General features: G+C 36.9%; 1 protein-coding gene across 1 annotated transcript in view; it reads right to left on the bottom strand.

Moving 5' to 3' along the window:
* Window positions 1-514: 514 nt before the first annotated feature.
* brm (ATP-dependent helicase brm) overlaps window positions 515-14316 on the bottom strand; it is a 45663-nt gene continuing 31861 nt past the window's right edge. Inside the window, exons 18-28 of the mRNA XM_088227921.1 lie at window positions 14117-14283; window positions 11878-12063; window positions 9137-9295; window positions 8481-8652; window positions 7243-7473; window positions 5649-5819; window positions 4773-4981; window positions 3815-3991; window positions 2926-3055; window positions 1749-1920; window positions 515-1346 (exon numbers count right to left, since the gene is read on the bottom strand). Of these exons, the coding sequence (XP_088084047.1) occupies window positions 1204-1346; window positions 1749-1920; window positions 2926-3055; window positions 3815-3991; window positions 4773-4981; window positions 5649-5819; window positions 7243-7473; window positions 8481-8652; window positions 9137-9295; window positions 11878-12063; window positions 14117-14283 (1917 nt within the window). The 3' untranslated portion in view covers window positions 515-1203. The remainder of the gene's footprint in view (window positions 1347-1748; window positions 1921-2925; window positions 3056-3814; window positions 3992-4772; window positions 4982-5648; window positions 5820-7242; window positions 7474-8480; window positions 8653-9136; window positions 9296-11877; window positions 12064-14116; window positions 14284-14316) is intronic.

Raw genomic sequence — 14316 nt, 5'->3', positions numbered from 1 at the left:
CTACCGTTCACATGATTTAGGTTCGAATCCCGAGTGTGCAACATAAAAATGTATTTTTCTAAGCACTTTTGCATCCACGATTATACAGAATCAGTTTCATACGTGCTTATTACAACTGGCTTGCATAGTGTGCATGAGAATTGTCAAAAAAAAAGATTTTTCACAAAAAGAGATTAACCACTTAAACCAGTTTTTATAAAAATCTTTTTCTATCAGTGGTTTTTTTTCCCGTTGAAAATAAGATTTGCCTGAGTGAGTTTAAAGAGTAGACAAAAACTTTGAGCCCGGGGAAATACGCTAAGCTGTATGAAGTACTCCGTTAGGCTGGAGATTGTCCAGAAGAAATTTATAAGGTATTTTTACTGAAGAGAGTACGGATACTATCCGTGTTGGTGCCCGTCAGACTTCATGCTGGGAATGCATGGCTACAGTGGTTCGGAGAAAAGGAGCAATGCACATTCGCTTATGTACCCTTAATACGTGGTATTATAATCAACTTGGGAGTAATCGAGTATTTTTCAGTATTTTCCTAATGACTATCATGGACATCGGCGGCTTTATTCAACCGTATCTCTTCGGATATCAACACCTTTCGTGTCACTGAAACAGTTCAGAGAGGATAACTTATTTTTACTCTAATTAATACGTATTTTTATTTGACCACTTTTCACGTTCAAATCGATATATTGTCAACTTTTCTCAAATTATGTATGCCCTGAAATGCATGTTTTGCGATGCCTATAAACATACCGAAGAAATAAATATAATAAAATGAATATAACTATTATAAAATATTATGTTCGCCTTACTGTTACCATAATGATTCCTGGCAAGACGACCATATAATATTTGTTTAAAAAATAACACTGATTTTTCCCTGGACCGCCACCTAAGGCAAAAGACTGATAATTTTCCTATCACGTAAAAACGATCGACACACTGTGCAGCTGGTGTCCGACGCAAGAGTTTTTCTGGGTTATATTGCTTATACATATAAGTGCCTTTGGCAATCAGCGGGAACGACACAACACGTGGCACAATAGCCTATAAAAACTCATTCCGCACATGAGCAGCTGTGAAAATCTAAGAAATTCAATGGCGTACTAATTGCATTGCACAAGAAAAACACGATTCTGCCCGCTACGATTGTTCTCTAGCACTTTCAGTCGGATGAACGGGTGGGTGATATTAGTCGGTAGTTGTTCAATCCTCTTCATAGTCCTCATCGTCGGAGACGTATTTCTTGGCCGCCTTCTTTTTCCTGCCCGGCGTGCCCTTCCCGCGACCTTTCAACTTGATCTTCATCTTTACGGACCGACTCGACTCGCCATCGGAATCTTCAACTTCTGAAATACAAAATCATATAATGTAGTGAAAAACCCAAGATTATTTTTCTTTAAAAAATTAAATATTTGCGTTCTTAAGATTTACCCAAATATTTTGATTTTGGGGCCATTTTCAATGAGTTGTAAATAACTCGCTACTAGAAAATGGTAATCAAGTTGGGGCAGAGTGGGGTTCGAACCTCGGACCTCCGATCCTTAAGCCACGGGACCGCAACTAGATTTTTAACTTGTCCAGGCGGCATATTCGTACATAGCCGACGCTTTATCAGTTCGGGATGTTTCAGAATACACCCAAAGTGACTTTGCGAACAGCAGACATGTCGGATGGAGATACCTGGTGCGTTATACACCCCAGTAATAACCGAAACAAACCAAATTCTTTTACAAGACATTTATGTTTACCCTCTTCACTGGGGTCGTTCGAAGGCTGTGTAGTGACGCGTGTTCGCGACGCATCAAACACGCCGCGCAGCGCCACGCTATCCTCGTATATGAGGGAAGCCTCCTCGTTGTACGTCTGCGCATTCTGGCACAGCTGGATGAAGTCCTTCTCCAGGTCGTTCATCTCGGTGTACTGGAAATAAACAAAGAGGTTCATATATCATCGCCATTCAGCCAAAGGTCACTCGTCCTTTTTTTTAACCCTCCCTCCCCGGTGCGCGGTGATGTGTATCATATAATAATAATAATATATATAATATCTTTGTAAATGCAATGAATATTGGGTTTAGATCTTCAGTATTCCTCCATTACACATTAACGTATTGACTGAAATAAATTGTTATTAAATAATAAGTACTTATTAGGCACAAAAAAACATTTTATCGGAAATCGGGGATAAATTACAAATATCATCAAAAGTATACTCTCAGTCAGTCACGTAGTCCAGTACTATATAGCTACTTAGTAGCTCTCGGGAAGTTGGCGCAGGTACATGTTTCGCCCGAGTCGTTAGCGATACCCGATGGTTTTTTCATGTTTCAGTAGTTAGATTTGAAATATTATCATCTTTGAATCAAATTATGGTTAATTAAAGCCATGCCCTACAAATTTTCACTTTTTAAATTTCTTATTTTTTTAATGTGTAGTAACTACCCAGTACCATAACACGCGGGTGTTTTTAGGACAGTAAGGGAAAGGTTAAAAAAATAAATTATCACGCCAGATATGAATGATTTTTCGTGTGTCAATATAAATAACTTCTTAGACGTTACTACAAAGGTGTGTCGTCACCTTTGCTGACAAATGTCATTCTAATCGAGCTATATTTTAAGGACTATAGTTTCAGGTATTCTGAATTACCCATAATCGGGTGTAAATATAAATTTAACTAAAATATATACACAGATTAGGACTTGGATACTTCGGTACTGATAGGGTCGGGCGGGGAGGTGGAAGTTAGTTTATATTTACAGTTTTTAGGAAGTTGGTTCATATTGTAGTTTTGTTTACACCTGATGATGGGTAATTCAGAATACATGAAACATGACATTGGCAAAAGCATTTTTTTTTTTTTTAAAAAAACATGATATTTCCCTATTTAACGTGTCAAACATTTAAATAAATATTCAATTTGTACCTTTCCATCTTCTATCCGGGAGAGAATTTTCTTTATGTCCAGGGGGCGTTTGATGACGTCGTAATAATCCGGCAATTCCCGGCGGGAAGGGAGCTTCATAAACGGCTCGGACAGCAGGCGACCGTCGCTCCTGAGAAAGGAACGCATTCAAGAACGAGTCATCAATTTGCTAACATTTAAATTTAAATATTTAATAAATTAAAATTTGAGTTTGTCCAAATGCTTCTTGACAAAAGACTGAATTTCACCCCCTCGGGAGTCATAAAGATTAATAAATTACAACAGGGATGGAAAGAACTACCTTAAAGAAGGGAATACGGAAGTCTAGGCATTTACAGGGCTTATGACCTGTCATTGGCTGGTTTAAGTGGCCACCTTACACCCTGTGTAACATTCACCATTTTGCCTATGTTTGAACATCCATATTTCTTAAATTCTTCCATTTGTTGATTTTAGTGAAGTTAAAGAGCTGAAACTTTTATTGTTGTAAAGAGATTCATTTTTCACACACATTTTTTTAATTTTTTTACTTCTTCTTGGACCAGTTGGTTTTATTACAATATTTGAGTTTGTCCAAATTTTTGTAGACAATAAAGGTTTGGATCTATAAGGGCCAATGTCATAAATCGTAATATTACAGGAGAGTAATTATTTAGCCATTTTATGGTGTTTAAATGAACTGTTTGACGTCTTTGATAACAAATATTAATTTTAAAAACCTTTCCAACAGATGCACGCGAGTATAAAATAGTTAAATATACTAATTTGTTCATTGAAATCCACCCTCTACAAAATGTTGAAAAGAAAAATATGAAATCCAACTAGACGCAAGCCACAGACATTTCTTGTCCTCATGTAAAAAGGGCTCATGTTGACTTGCTGTACTCACGGGTCTTGGTACTCGACGATCTCCTTCATGATCTTGCGCATCTGTCGACGGAGGACGCGCGCGTCCCCCGCGGGCGCGGGCGTCCCGGGACACGAGCCTGAGCCTCCAGCGGTGCGTCGCTTCTTGCCGCTCGTGCTGCACGACGCCACCACGCTATCGTCGTCCGAATCCTCCTGTCTTCTGACACATCGTAAAGGGTTAGTAATACTCCTGGTGATTCACACACTCAACATCCTAAGTCTACTAAAATCGAAGAACATGAAAACCAGCTTTCACTGTATTCCATCTATATTTGTTTTCCTTTCTTTTGTGCATCTTCTCCTAGGAACAGGATAGCCAAGGAGATGTAAACAAATAAAATTAATTTGCACAAAAATATTCAAAACAAAATAAATAAAGCCTACGACTATTCACTGTTTTAAATATTATGATTAAATATGTCGAGCTGAAAAGAACGTTTTACGGGAGAATATTTTTTCCTTCTTAATTCATCATAACCATCATTCCCTTTCCGCATCTAATGGTGCATAGGGCACTGCATTGGTACTCCAATCGCAGTGTATCTTGACAGTATTACGCTTCAGGTACCAGTCCAGGGCTGGTATTCCAAATGCTCGCACGGCCATATTATCGTCCATATTACTGTTTTCTCGTGCCGCGAGAGTGGTTCAGAATAGCACCCCAGGGACTATGAAATATTCTAGCGTAAAATCACCTTTTTAAATAAATATTTCGTGTCATCTATTCACGATGACTTTCGTCTGAACTGCAGCGATATACTGTCATTTCAAGCCTAATGGTGGAGCTTCACGATGAAGTTGGCCCGATGTAAAAAGGCTGAGTTAACATCATCTGTCGGGTAACATAAAGAGAACTCATTCAAGTCCCTATTAATTTTTACCACATAAGATAACATTTTTATACGCGAATCAGTAAACTGTGGTCGGTTGTACATTACCTCCTCTTGCGGCCCTTCCTCTTCTTTTTGGTGGATCCGGTGCTGGCAGCGTCCTCGTCGTCGTCGGGCTCATCCTCCCCAAACTCCTCGTCGATGGCCTTCAGCCACTCCTTCTCCGTCAGGCTGTCGGTGTAGTCCACCTCCTTGCGTTGGCGGGAGCCCCTTCCCAGCAGGCTCTCGTCCTCTTCGTACGTCCAGTTGGACACTTGCTGTTGACACAAATAATCTATGTTAGGAAGACTTATCACACTATTTTAAGTTTTGTAATATTATTGTATTAATTTTAAGCGAGGAGCTTAAAGCTGATATGCTTAAATCTAGTAAAACCAAAGTTAGTTGTTGGCGCACTTTAACTTTTCCCAAACAAATCTAGTCCATTTTTGAACCCATTGAGACTACACATCGAGATCAGCTCTTGTGGGAGCTTATTCCAACCATCGACAACCCTATTGCTCAGGAAATGCTTCTGTGGATTAAGATTGAATTTCGTTTTCTCCAGCCTGAGACTGTGGCTATGGAGACGAGCATCTTGTTTAAGCTCGAACATGGGATCCAAATTTGGGCAGCTATAGTGACTGTCGAGTATCTTGTATGTCTCTATCAGGTCACCCCTTTCTCGCCGTTCCTGCAGCGTTGTGAGACTGAGAGTTTCCAGTCTCTCCACATATGGAAGCCGTTTTAGGCTCGGCGACAACTTTGTGACTCGTCTCTGGACTCTTTCCAACGAGTTGAAATCCTTAACAAAATAGGGATTCCATATTTGAAACCCGTATTCGAGAATAGGTCTGATATAGGTTTTGCATATTTTTAGTAGCATATTCGGTGTTGTATTTTATGAGAAGTCAAGAAAGATACGGTGGCAAATTGAGTTCTTACTTCCTCGTCGACCTTGACGAGCCAGTCGGGCAGCTCGGACTCCTGGATGAGGCGAGATTTAGTCTCCGTATTCTTGCGCTCGATGTCCATCTGCCTGAACTGTTCCGTCTCCTCCTCGGAGCGTGATATCATCATGTTGATCATCTCGTCATCTGGAACCTCATTCTCTTCCTGAAATAAATAAATCAGTATTTACAGAAAAGAAAGGCGAAAAAATGCAGTAAAACAAATAGGACTGAGGAAAAAGAAAACTCAACCATATAATATTAATTTATTTAGCTATCTATTTCAATGATGTTCCTTTTCCTCTGGCATTTATTGAATAGAAACCTATGGGTATAATCCGCTTGAGGTCGACGAGGATTCACCTTTGTATTTATATTCATTTATTTATCTTGTCCTTTTTTATTAGACAACCCTACCATTGTCTAGGATGAGTTTGAATTTTGACTTATTTATTTATTTATTTATTTATTTATTTATTTATTTACGGACAAAGTCCATTATAAACATTACAATTAAAAGAAATTTTTACAAAGGAATAAAAAAATATAAGGAACAGAAATAAGCAGCAAAGACAGATGATAGATTTTTTAGATTAAGTAAAAAGCATAGGCTAACTATACAGATTCTTTAGCTGATTTGTAAAGAAAGACATCCTTACACCATAATAATCAAGATCTTGATGATCGTTCACCCGCCTGATCATTCTGGGCAAAGGCGACTGTGCACCATAATTGGTCCTGTAGTGACCGAGGAAAAGCATTTCATTATTTCTTAGTCTACGGGTGGGAACGTTAAAAAGAATCTTTACCCATTTGGAAGCGAGCAAGATTTATATGGTTGATTTTTATTCAGTGACTATCCATACCATGTAGGTGATCTTATGAGCATCTACATGCGTAAGGGCCACAGCGTTACATCAGTATACCTAAAATATATATACTTTTATTTTTTTTTAATAAATATTTGCGTTATGATTTTCCAAATATTTAATTTTGAGGGCCATTTTCAACGAGTTGTAAATAACTCACTATTAGAAAATGGGATCAAGTTGGGATAGAGTGGAATCCGAACCACGGACCTTTGAGCCGTGAGTCCGAGACACTAGCCACGGGACCACAACCCGATCGATTATATTAATTTTAAGCGAGCAGCTTAAAGTTGATATGCTTAAATCTATTTTAATGAAGGTTAGCTGTTGGCGCACTGTAACTTTGAGACTACACATTGAGATCAGCTCTTGTTGCAGCTTATTCCAACCATCAACAAACGTATTGCTCAGGAAATGCTTCCGTGGATTTCTTTCACAGTCTTTTAAGAGTTCAAGAATGTATTCTGTTAAAAAACATTTTTTTTATTTATCAGATATTTTTTTCAAAATCTCAACTACTGAAAAAATTTTAAGGAACTCAGACAGTTTCAGGCGTATGTATCATATCCAAAATATGAACAAGAAAGACCGGAAAAGACTTTTGTCGAGTCTCAAGTTGATTTTTCTCAGAATGGGCAATAATGCATTCAGAGGGTTTTACCATTGTACCGACGATACAGCACTGACCCGCATTTCTCAGGACAAGAATAAGATCCATACCTCCTCCTCGTCTCCGTCCTGGTGCAGGATGCTGTGCAGGAACTGCTGGCGCTCGCTGCCCGTGGACTTCTGGTCGAACATGCCGGCCTGGATGACCTTCTCGTCCATGTTGAGCTTGTAGCGAGCGGCGGCCAGGATGCGCTCCTCGACGCTGTTCACCGTCATCAGCCGCAGCACTCGCACCTCGTTGCGCTGCCCGATGCGATGCGCGCGGTCCTGCGCTTGGAGATCCTGCGATTGGAACAAATTATTAAGAAAAAGATTGAAATATCACATACTACGAATACCGATAAAAACATATGAAATAGATTTAGAAAAATTAATTGTATTTTATTAAATATTTTATCATGTTTTTTGCACCACAACAGGCCAGGAGGCCCAATTACAATGATGAATTACAACACACCAGGCTTAAGAAAACTCAAATATTTTTTTTTTGTTCTCACTGGGAATCGAACCCGGAACCTTCCAGGCGTGAGTCAAGCGTCTTGACCACTACACTACGGAGGCTGCCAAACGTTTTCATAGACAACTTAAAAAAATATATTTTTTAAAAATATGTCCCTACAAAAACGCGACATGTTCGGCTTTGATAATTGTGATGTCAAGATTCGTGACAATGTTCTATTTAAATTTAAACGGTCGCAAACTAAGTTGAAAATTTACCCGAATTGTGACGTATTAGGGCGTGGCCAATGCAATGGATTTTCACGGGAATTCAAAATTATAAATTTAAAATTGTAAAAAAAATGTATACTTCCTTATGATACTTCAAAGGAATTCATCAAAGGATTTTCTCACTTTTAACAATTTTACAATAAAACGGCATTTATAATACTCTGAAACATACAGTTTGTGAAGTCAAAAAAGTCACTCTCCTGCACATTTTATGTTTTGGCGTTTACGATATTTCAGAATTGAATTACCATATATATATATCATTATTATATATCTACACTAGCAGCATTGAGCCGATGCGAGTATATCTAATGTACTGTGTTTTAAATATACACAACACAAAAACTATAGACACAGGTAACATTATAAAATTGTGTGATCATCCAGTAGGTTTTTTAACAAATGACGATTTTTTCAAAGGCCGTTCATTGCTCCACAACTCGGTTTGTCAGAAAGTTATTTTCTGGTCAGAATTGTAGGAAATATAGACCGTAATTATAATACATTTGTGTACTACTTTGTTTGATGAGGGGTAAGTAAATAAGTGTCGGTGATTGTACCTGGTGGGGGTTCCAGTCGGAGTCGAAGATGACGACGGTGTCGGCGCTCTGCAGGTTGAGGCCGAGTCCCCCGGCGCGGGTGGAAAGCAGGAAGATGAAGTATTCGGATTTGGGATCGTTGAATTTCTTCAGCAGTTCCCCGCGGTCTTCCGCCTTTGTCATGCCATCCAACCTGTGAGAATTCATTAATTTTATTTGGGATTTTTACAGCTAACATAAAAAATAAGAAAAAAAAAACCATTAACAATACTTAACGTCAATAAAAAAAATCCACTGTTAATCTAGAATATAAGACAACATTATTTTTTGGTATGTGTATTTTTGTACATACACAAATCTGGATTTCTCCCGAGGGGGAGTAGGTATATATTTTTTATTAATATCCGATTTCTCATTTAATAAGATATATACAAAAATCAAAATGTTACCTGTGTCGATATTCGCTAATAAGCGGAATGGGGAATGTTGTAAAACGTAAAGTGGCCACTTAACCCAGCCAATGACAGGTCATAAGCCCTGTAAACGCTCGAATATCGATAATCCTGAATTTGAAAAAATTCTACCTCATCTCTGTAGGGATATTAATAAAAAATAGAATATAAGAGTTTACAAAATTGTATGTGTGCGAAGTTTGTATTCATGAATGTAAGTTGTACCTTAAATATTGGAAGTGCCTCCAGCCCATGTAGTCCTCTATGATGGTCATGCACTGCGTCATCTGGCAGAAGAGCAACACGCGATGCCCCGAGGCCTTCAGCTTGGGCAGGATCCTGTCCAGCAACTCGAACTTCCCGGATGCGCGGAACAGGTCGGGTCTAGCGGTGGAAGTAAAGATATAAACATCGCCATGTGGAATTCACTGACACAATTCCATTAAAATTAATGTAACACGAGCTTTGTTACATTAATTTTAAGATATCATGATAAATGGTGTGCTAAAATCAATATAGACAAAAAATTATTGTCGCAGGAGGCGAAACTAGCAGTTCACAATGGAATCCTGGCACAGAAAAGGGCAATTAGAGTAGTCTTAAAGCGTGGTCAATACGCCAAAATTAAATTCATGTTAGAGAAATTAAATGTCCTGGATATTAAAAAAAGAATTCTGTTCAATGCTCTGAATTTCAGACGCAACACCAGAAAAATATTTTCCTTTGCATGTTTTTTTTCTCCAATGACAAAACTGTGTGGAATTCGTCCGATTATGATGATTGAAATAATATATATACAATACAAATGACAAATATTTTAACGCTTCCACAACTCAATTCGCATTCTCTAGCATGGTTATTTCTGACTATTTGTAAATGCCCCCAGAATTGAAATATTTGGGTATATCGTAAGAACGCAAATATTTCTTTTTTTATTTAAAAAATATTTTTATTTGTCAATTTAAAAGCAATTTAAACATGTCAATTTAAAATCAATTTCAAATGCCAAACATGTTTTCTGAAAAAAACTAGAAATATAATCTTTTAAATTTAAGTTTTTGCTTTAAGTGTATTATTTTTTTATGGTTCATTATTAATTATATTACGTTTATTTGCCTATGCACAATTTACCAAAATAATCCTTTATACCCTACTACCCTATATCGATTATTATTTATCAGTATTATATTTAAGTATCTATGGGTTCCGATGATTATTCAACTCTATGCTGACGAACTCGATATTATGGTGATGGTACTTATTGGTAATGGCTGATATCTGAGGAACAACTTTTGTATAAAAAGAATGTAGCAAGCCTTTTCTTTATTTCGTTAATTTTAAGCAGACAACTATTTATAGTATGTATGTATATTAAAACAAACTCTGAAAGATAATCTTATGCATATTTTCATTGTGTACGGCTTATTCTTTTGATTCGTCATGATACACCTTCTGGGTGCTCTGCAGACTGCACTACTTGTAGTACATCCGTCATGTTTACACTTGCCTTCCTGGTTTGCCCTACGCACGCACTGACTAGTACATGCGTCGGAGACTGATGGTCTTTGTGGGTACACGAAAGTTTATTAGGGACAGTAGTTTTGGGCAATCCGTTAGGGTGCATATCACTTTGTGCATTAGAGTGAGGTGAGCAATTGTCCTTCTGGTGGAAAGCAATGGTAACAAACAAGTTTAATAGCAAATTTCATCTATAGGTTTACCCTTTTTGAACTGTATGTAGCGTAAAAACTACCGCTGAACTCTTTCCGGGTTAAAAGAGTTGCAGTTGTACAAAGGGCTCCAGACTGACGATGCATATTCCAGTTGTGATCGGACCAAAGCGCAATACAAAGATTTTATTGAAACGATGATACTAAAATTTGTCGTATTCCGGATAGCAGCAGCATCTACATAGCCTCATTAGCAATTGTCGTTCTATGGTGCGTTAAGGTTAGCTTTTCATCAAAGGTTACCCCGAGATCTCTGATTTGCGGGACAGTAGTTATTAAAGTGTCGTTAATAGAGTATGATGATGGAGCGAAGTTTCGTGAATGATAAAAAGACATGTGACAACTTTTGTTTACATTTAAAAACAAATGGTTGGATCGCACCACTTAAAAAGTATATCAATATTCCCTTGAAGGTGAAGTATGTCATTTGTGCAATTAATTTCTTTGTATAGCTTCAAATTAAGAAATAACTATACCAGGTTCAAATATTTATAACTGATATAAAAAAAAGCTTACTTATAAAAATATTTATTACCTAGAATAACAATTCGCAGGTTATTTCATGCTTTTTTTTTTAAACAGTCAACACTGATATGTGCGCGTGCGCAGTAACTTTTATAACAACACAAACAAACATCCAAGTCGAATCAAGACTACTGTCAGTGTAACGGAGAACATGGAGAAAACCGTTAGAAAAAGAAATCAAAATTAGGAAGAAGAGGAGAAGTTAAAAACGAATTCTATAGTTTATTCGTGTTTTTTTTATCACAATTAATTAAAACACATACAAACGTATAACATTTCAGATATTATTCAAACAAATTATTAAAAATCACTTGAATCGCATTGAAAAGGTCGCAGGACTTCAAAATTGTTTAAAATTGAAAAGAAAACTGATAAAACTATCCATTTTGATTACCGAAAAATATGACATTCGACAGATCGCGTGCTTATTCCAGCGTTATACCACATAATGTGCAGGTATAAGTTTCTATGGTGGCTATCCCATATTTAAACAGAGTTTAACTCTATGCGAGGTTTATAAGTAATACTTTTTGCTATACCATCATTATTCTAAGACTATTCTCAAGCTTAACTTTATACCCGATTTAGAAGTAAGGCCCTGAGTAAATTTATCTAACATTGTAAATTTACAAGCTAAATAAATAAATACAAATATATATACATGGATTATAATCGAACGAAAGTCAACTATGCTGTGAAATATTTGATTACCCCTGTACGACGCCGGTGGTGCCGATGTGGTCGCAGTACTTCTCCTCAATGTGCTGGAACATGAAGGGGTGGTTGCAGAGCTTACGCAGCTGCACGATGGTGTTCATGAGGGCCTTGGCGCCCCCCTTTCCCTTGGTGCCGCGCTCCGAGCCGTCGGTGAGCAGCACGCCCTTGGACTGCATGTGCCTGGGGAAGACGCGACATAATCAGCAATCACTTGTAATATCTATCAATTGACGACTCTGATTACTATTTAGGTTTTTCTAAATCGAAACGTTCGTAAAAACAACCATAACATAGAAATGAGCAAATTACGATCAACTAAATGAAGTAATCAAAGCAATATTCCATAGATTCTTGTCAGTATTGTTATTGGCTGGAGAAATACAACTTACCGCGGTCAGTGAAAGTAAGAACGCCAACCGTTTCATGACGTCACTACTGAAAAGTGACACACTGATTACAGTCATTTGGCGCGGTATTTGATAAATGTAACTTTAAAAAATCATATCTTTGTAAATAACGCACAAAAAAAAAATATGTATATATTTTTGCTTAGTTAAATAGTACGCTAATAGAAAAAAAATTATTAGAAAAAAGGGGAATTCCTCATTATAAAAAAGGGTAATGAGAAAGGTCAGTGGTCATTCATTTGTTAATAGACTATCAAACTAATAAAAAAATTATGTATTGTATTTTCTTTATTTATACTTTTACCATTTTTGGATTATTTCTTTTATACAGAATTATGACACGAATAGTTGACTGGACAGAACTACTTAGTTTAATAACAATACATGTGCCAGCCAGGATTTGTAGACGGTACCACCTGTTGCATGTACCAATAAGTAAAACATTATATGTTAAAAATGCTTTTTTTTGTAGGACTTTTTCAGTGTACAATACAAAATTTAAAGATATAGATTATACAAACATCACTCTGTCAGATTTAAAATTGACACTAAAAATGCATTATGTAACTTAGTAGACATTATAATAATAAATATGTACATCTCCCTTCCCCTCCTTATCCTCTCTTCAATTCAAGCATTCTTGTCAAATTCTTTGATTATTGAAAAATATTTACGAGTACATGAAAATAACATTTTTATATGTATTTCTTTAATATGTAATATATTTTCTTTACTAACTTTGTATACTTTGTGGAAATCTGTTATTAGTTCTAAGTTTATACACTATATCTGTTTGTTTACTATAAATATGTATGTAGAACTGTTGATTTCCCAAATAAAATAAAATAATGTTCCCTCACTGGGGTGGGGTGTCCCGTGCCGAGGGAAACATTTAACAATAAGTATAATGAAACATGCCTTAAATTAGTTATTTAACATAATAAGAAAATAAAAACCTAATTATCTTCGTAAACATAATAAGCAAAATAAACTAAAATAATCATAAAAAACGTAATAAATTCATATAGACTTGTTGACAAAATTTCATAATCAGGGCACAAATTTTTACCTATTTGGCTTGATCCACTCATCGATCCGTGCGCAACCCACCTCCACTATCCATTTCTTAATAGCAATTTTATATTGTGAGTACTTACTAATTGCCCTTATGGACAATGGAAGTAGATTGTATGCTTTAACCGAGTAGTAGGCCAATTCTCTTTGACCGAAAGTTGTATCAATTTTTAATTATTTTTGCAGCATCAGGGTGGAGTATCTAGTAACTCTTGTATTAGTGAAATGAGTTATGGAAGGTAGAAAATAATGTTTGCTATTATCAGCGCTATATTTTTTTAAAGTTTTGTAATTTTCAAATCCCCACTGAAACATCGAAATCAAACCACCAGCGACATCACGACTTCTGGTCGGTGAGTGATCAAAACACATCTGAACGGTGAAACATAACTGACAAGAAGAAAAGAACACATAGTGAGTTTTTGTTTCTGACATTTAAAAGTTGAACCCCAACAATTATAATTTGTACCTCAAACACGCTAAACGTCAAAAAACTGGAAATCTGTTGCCAGTTGCAAACGTGATCACCCATGGTGGCCACAATAAAATTGGAAAGCTATAATTTAGACCTGTGACGTAGCAAAGCAGTTCATTTTTATTTTTAAAAATTCATACATTTTTGGGAAACTTCGCTGAAAAATTCAATGTTCAAATTTTTACCACGTGCACGAAAACATTTTTTTATCTAATTTCCTGTAGCACTGAACACCCTCATCCTATTGACTCAGATGTAATGATAATGGCATACGAACTTGTAAAGCACGCGCTGCAGTCCAGACATGTCGCACTTGATGATGTACTCCACCTTGTCGGGCAGCTGAGACTCCACCTCTTTCTTGAGGCGACGCAGCAGGAAGGGCCGCAGCACCTTGTGCAGACGACGGATGATGAGAATGGTCTCTTCCTCGTTCAGCTCAACCTTGGACAAGATAAACATTTATCAAAAAACAGG

The sequence above is a fragment of the Micrasema longulum genome, unplaced genomic scaffold (assembly GCF_059751315.1).
Source record: "Micrasema longulum isolate JH-2025_06_02 unplaced genomic scaffold, ASM5975131v1 h1tg000044l, whole genome shotgun sequence".
In the NCBI taxonomy this organism is placed as follows: Eukaryota; Metazoa; Arthropoda; class Insecta; order Trichoptera; family Brachycentridae; genus Micrasema; species Micrasema longulum.
This window is presented reverse-complemented; position numbering and strand designations above follow the sequence as displayed.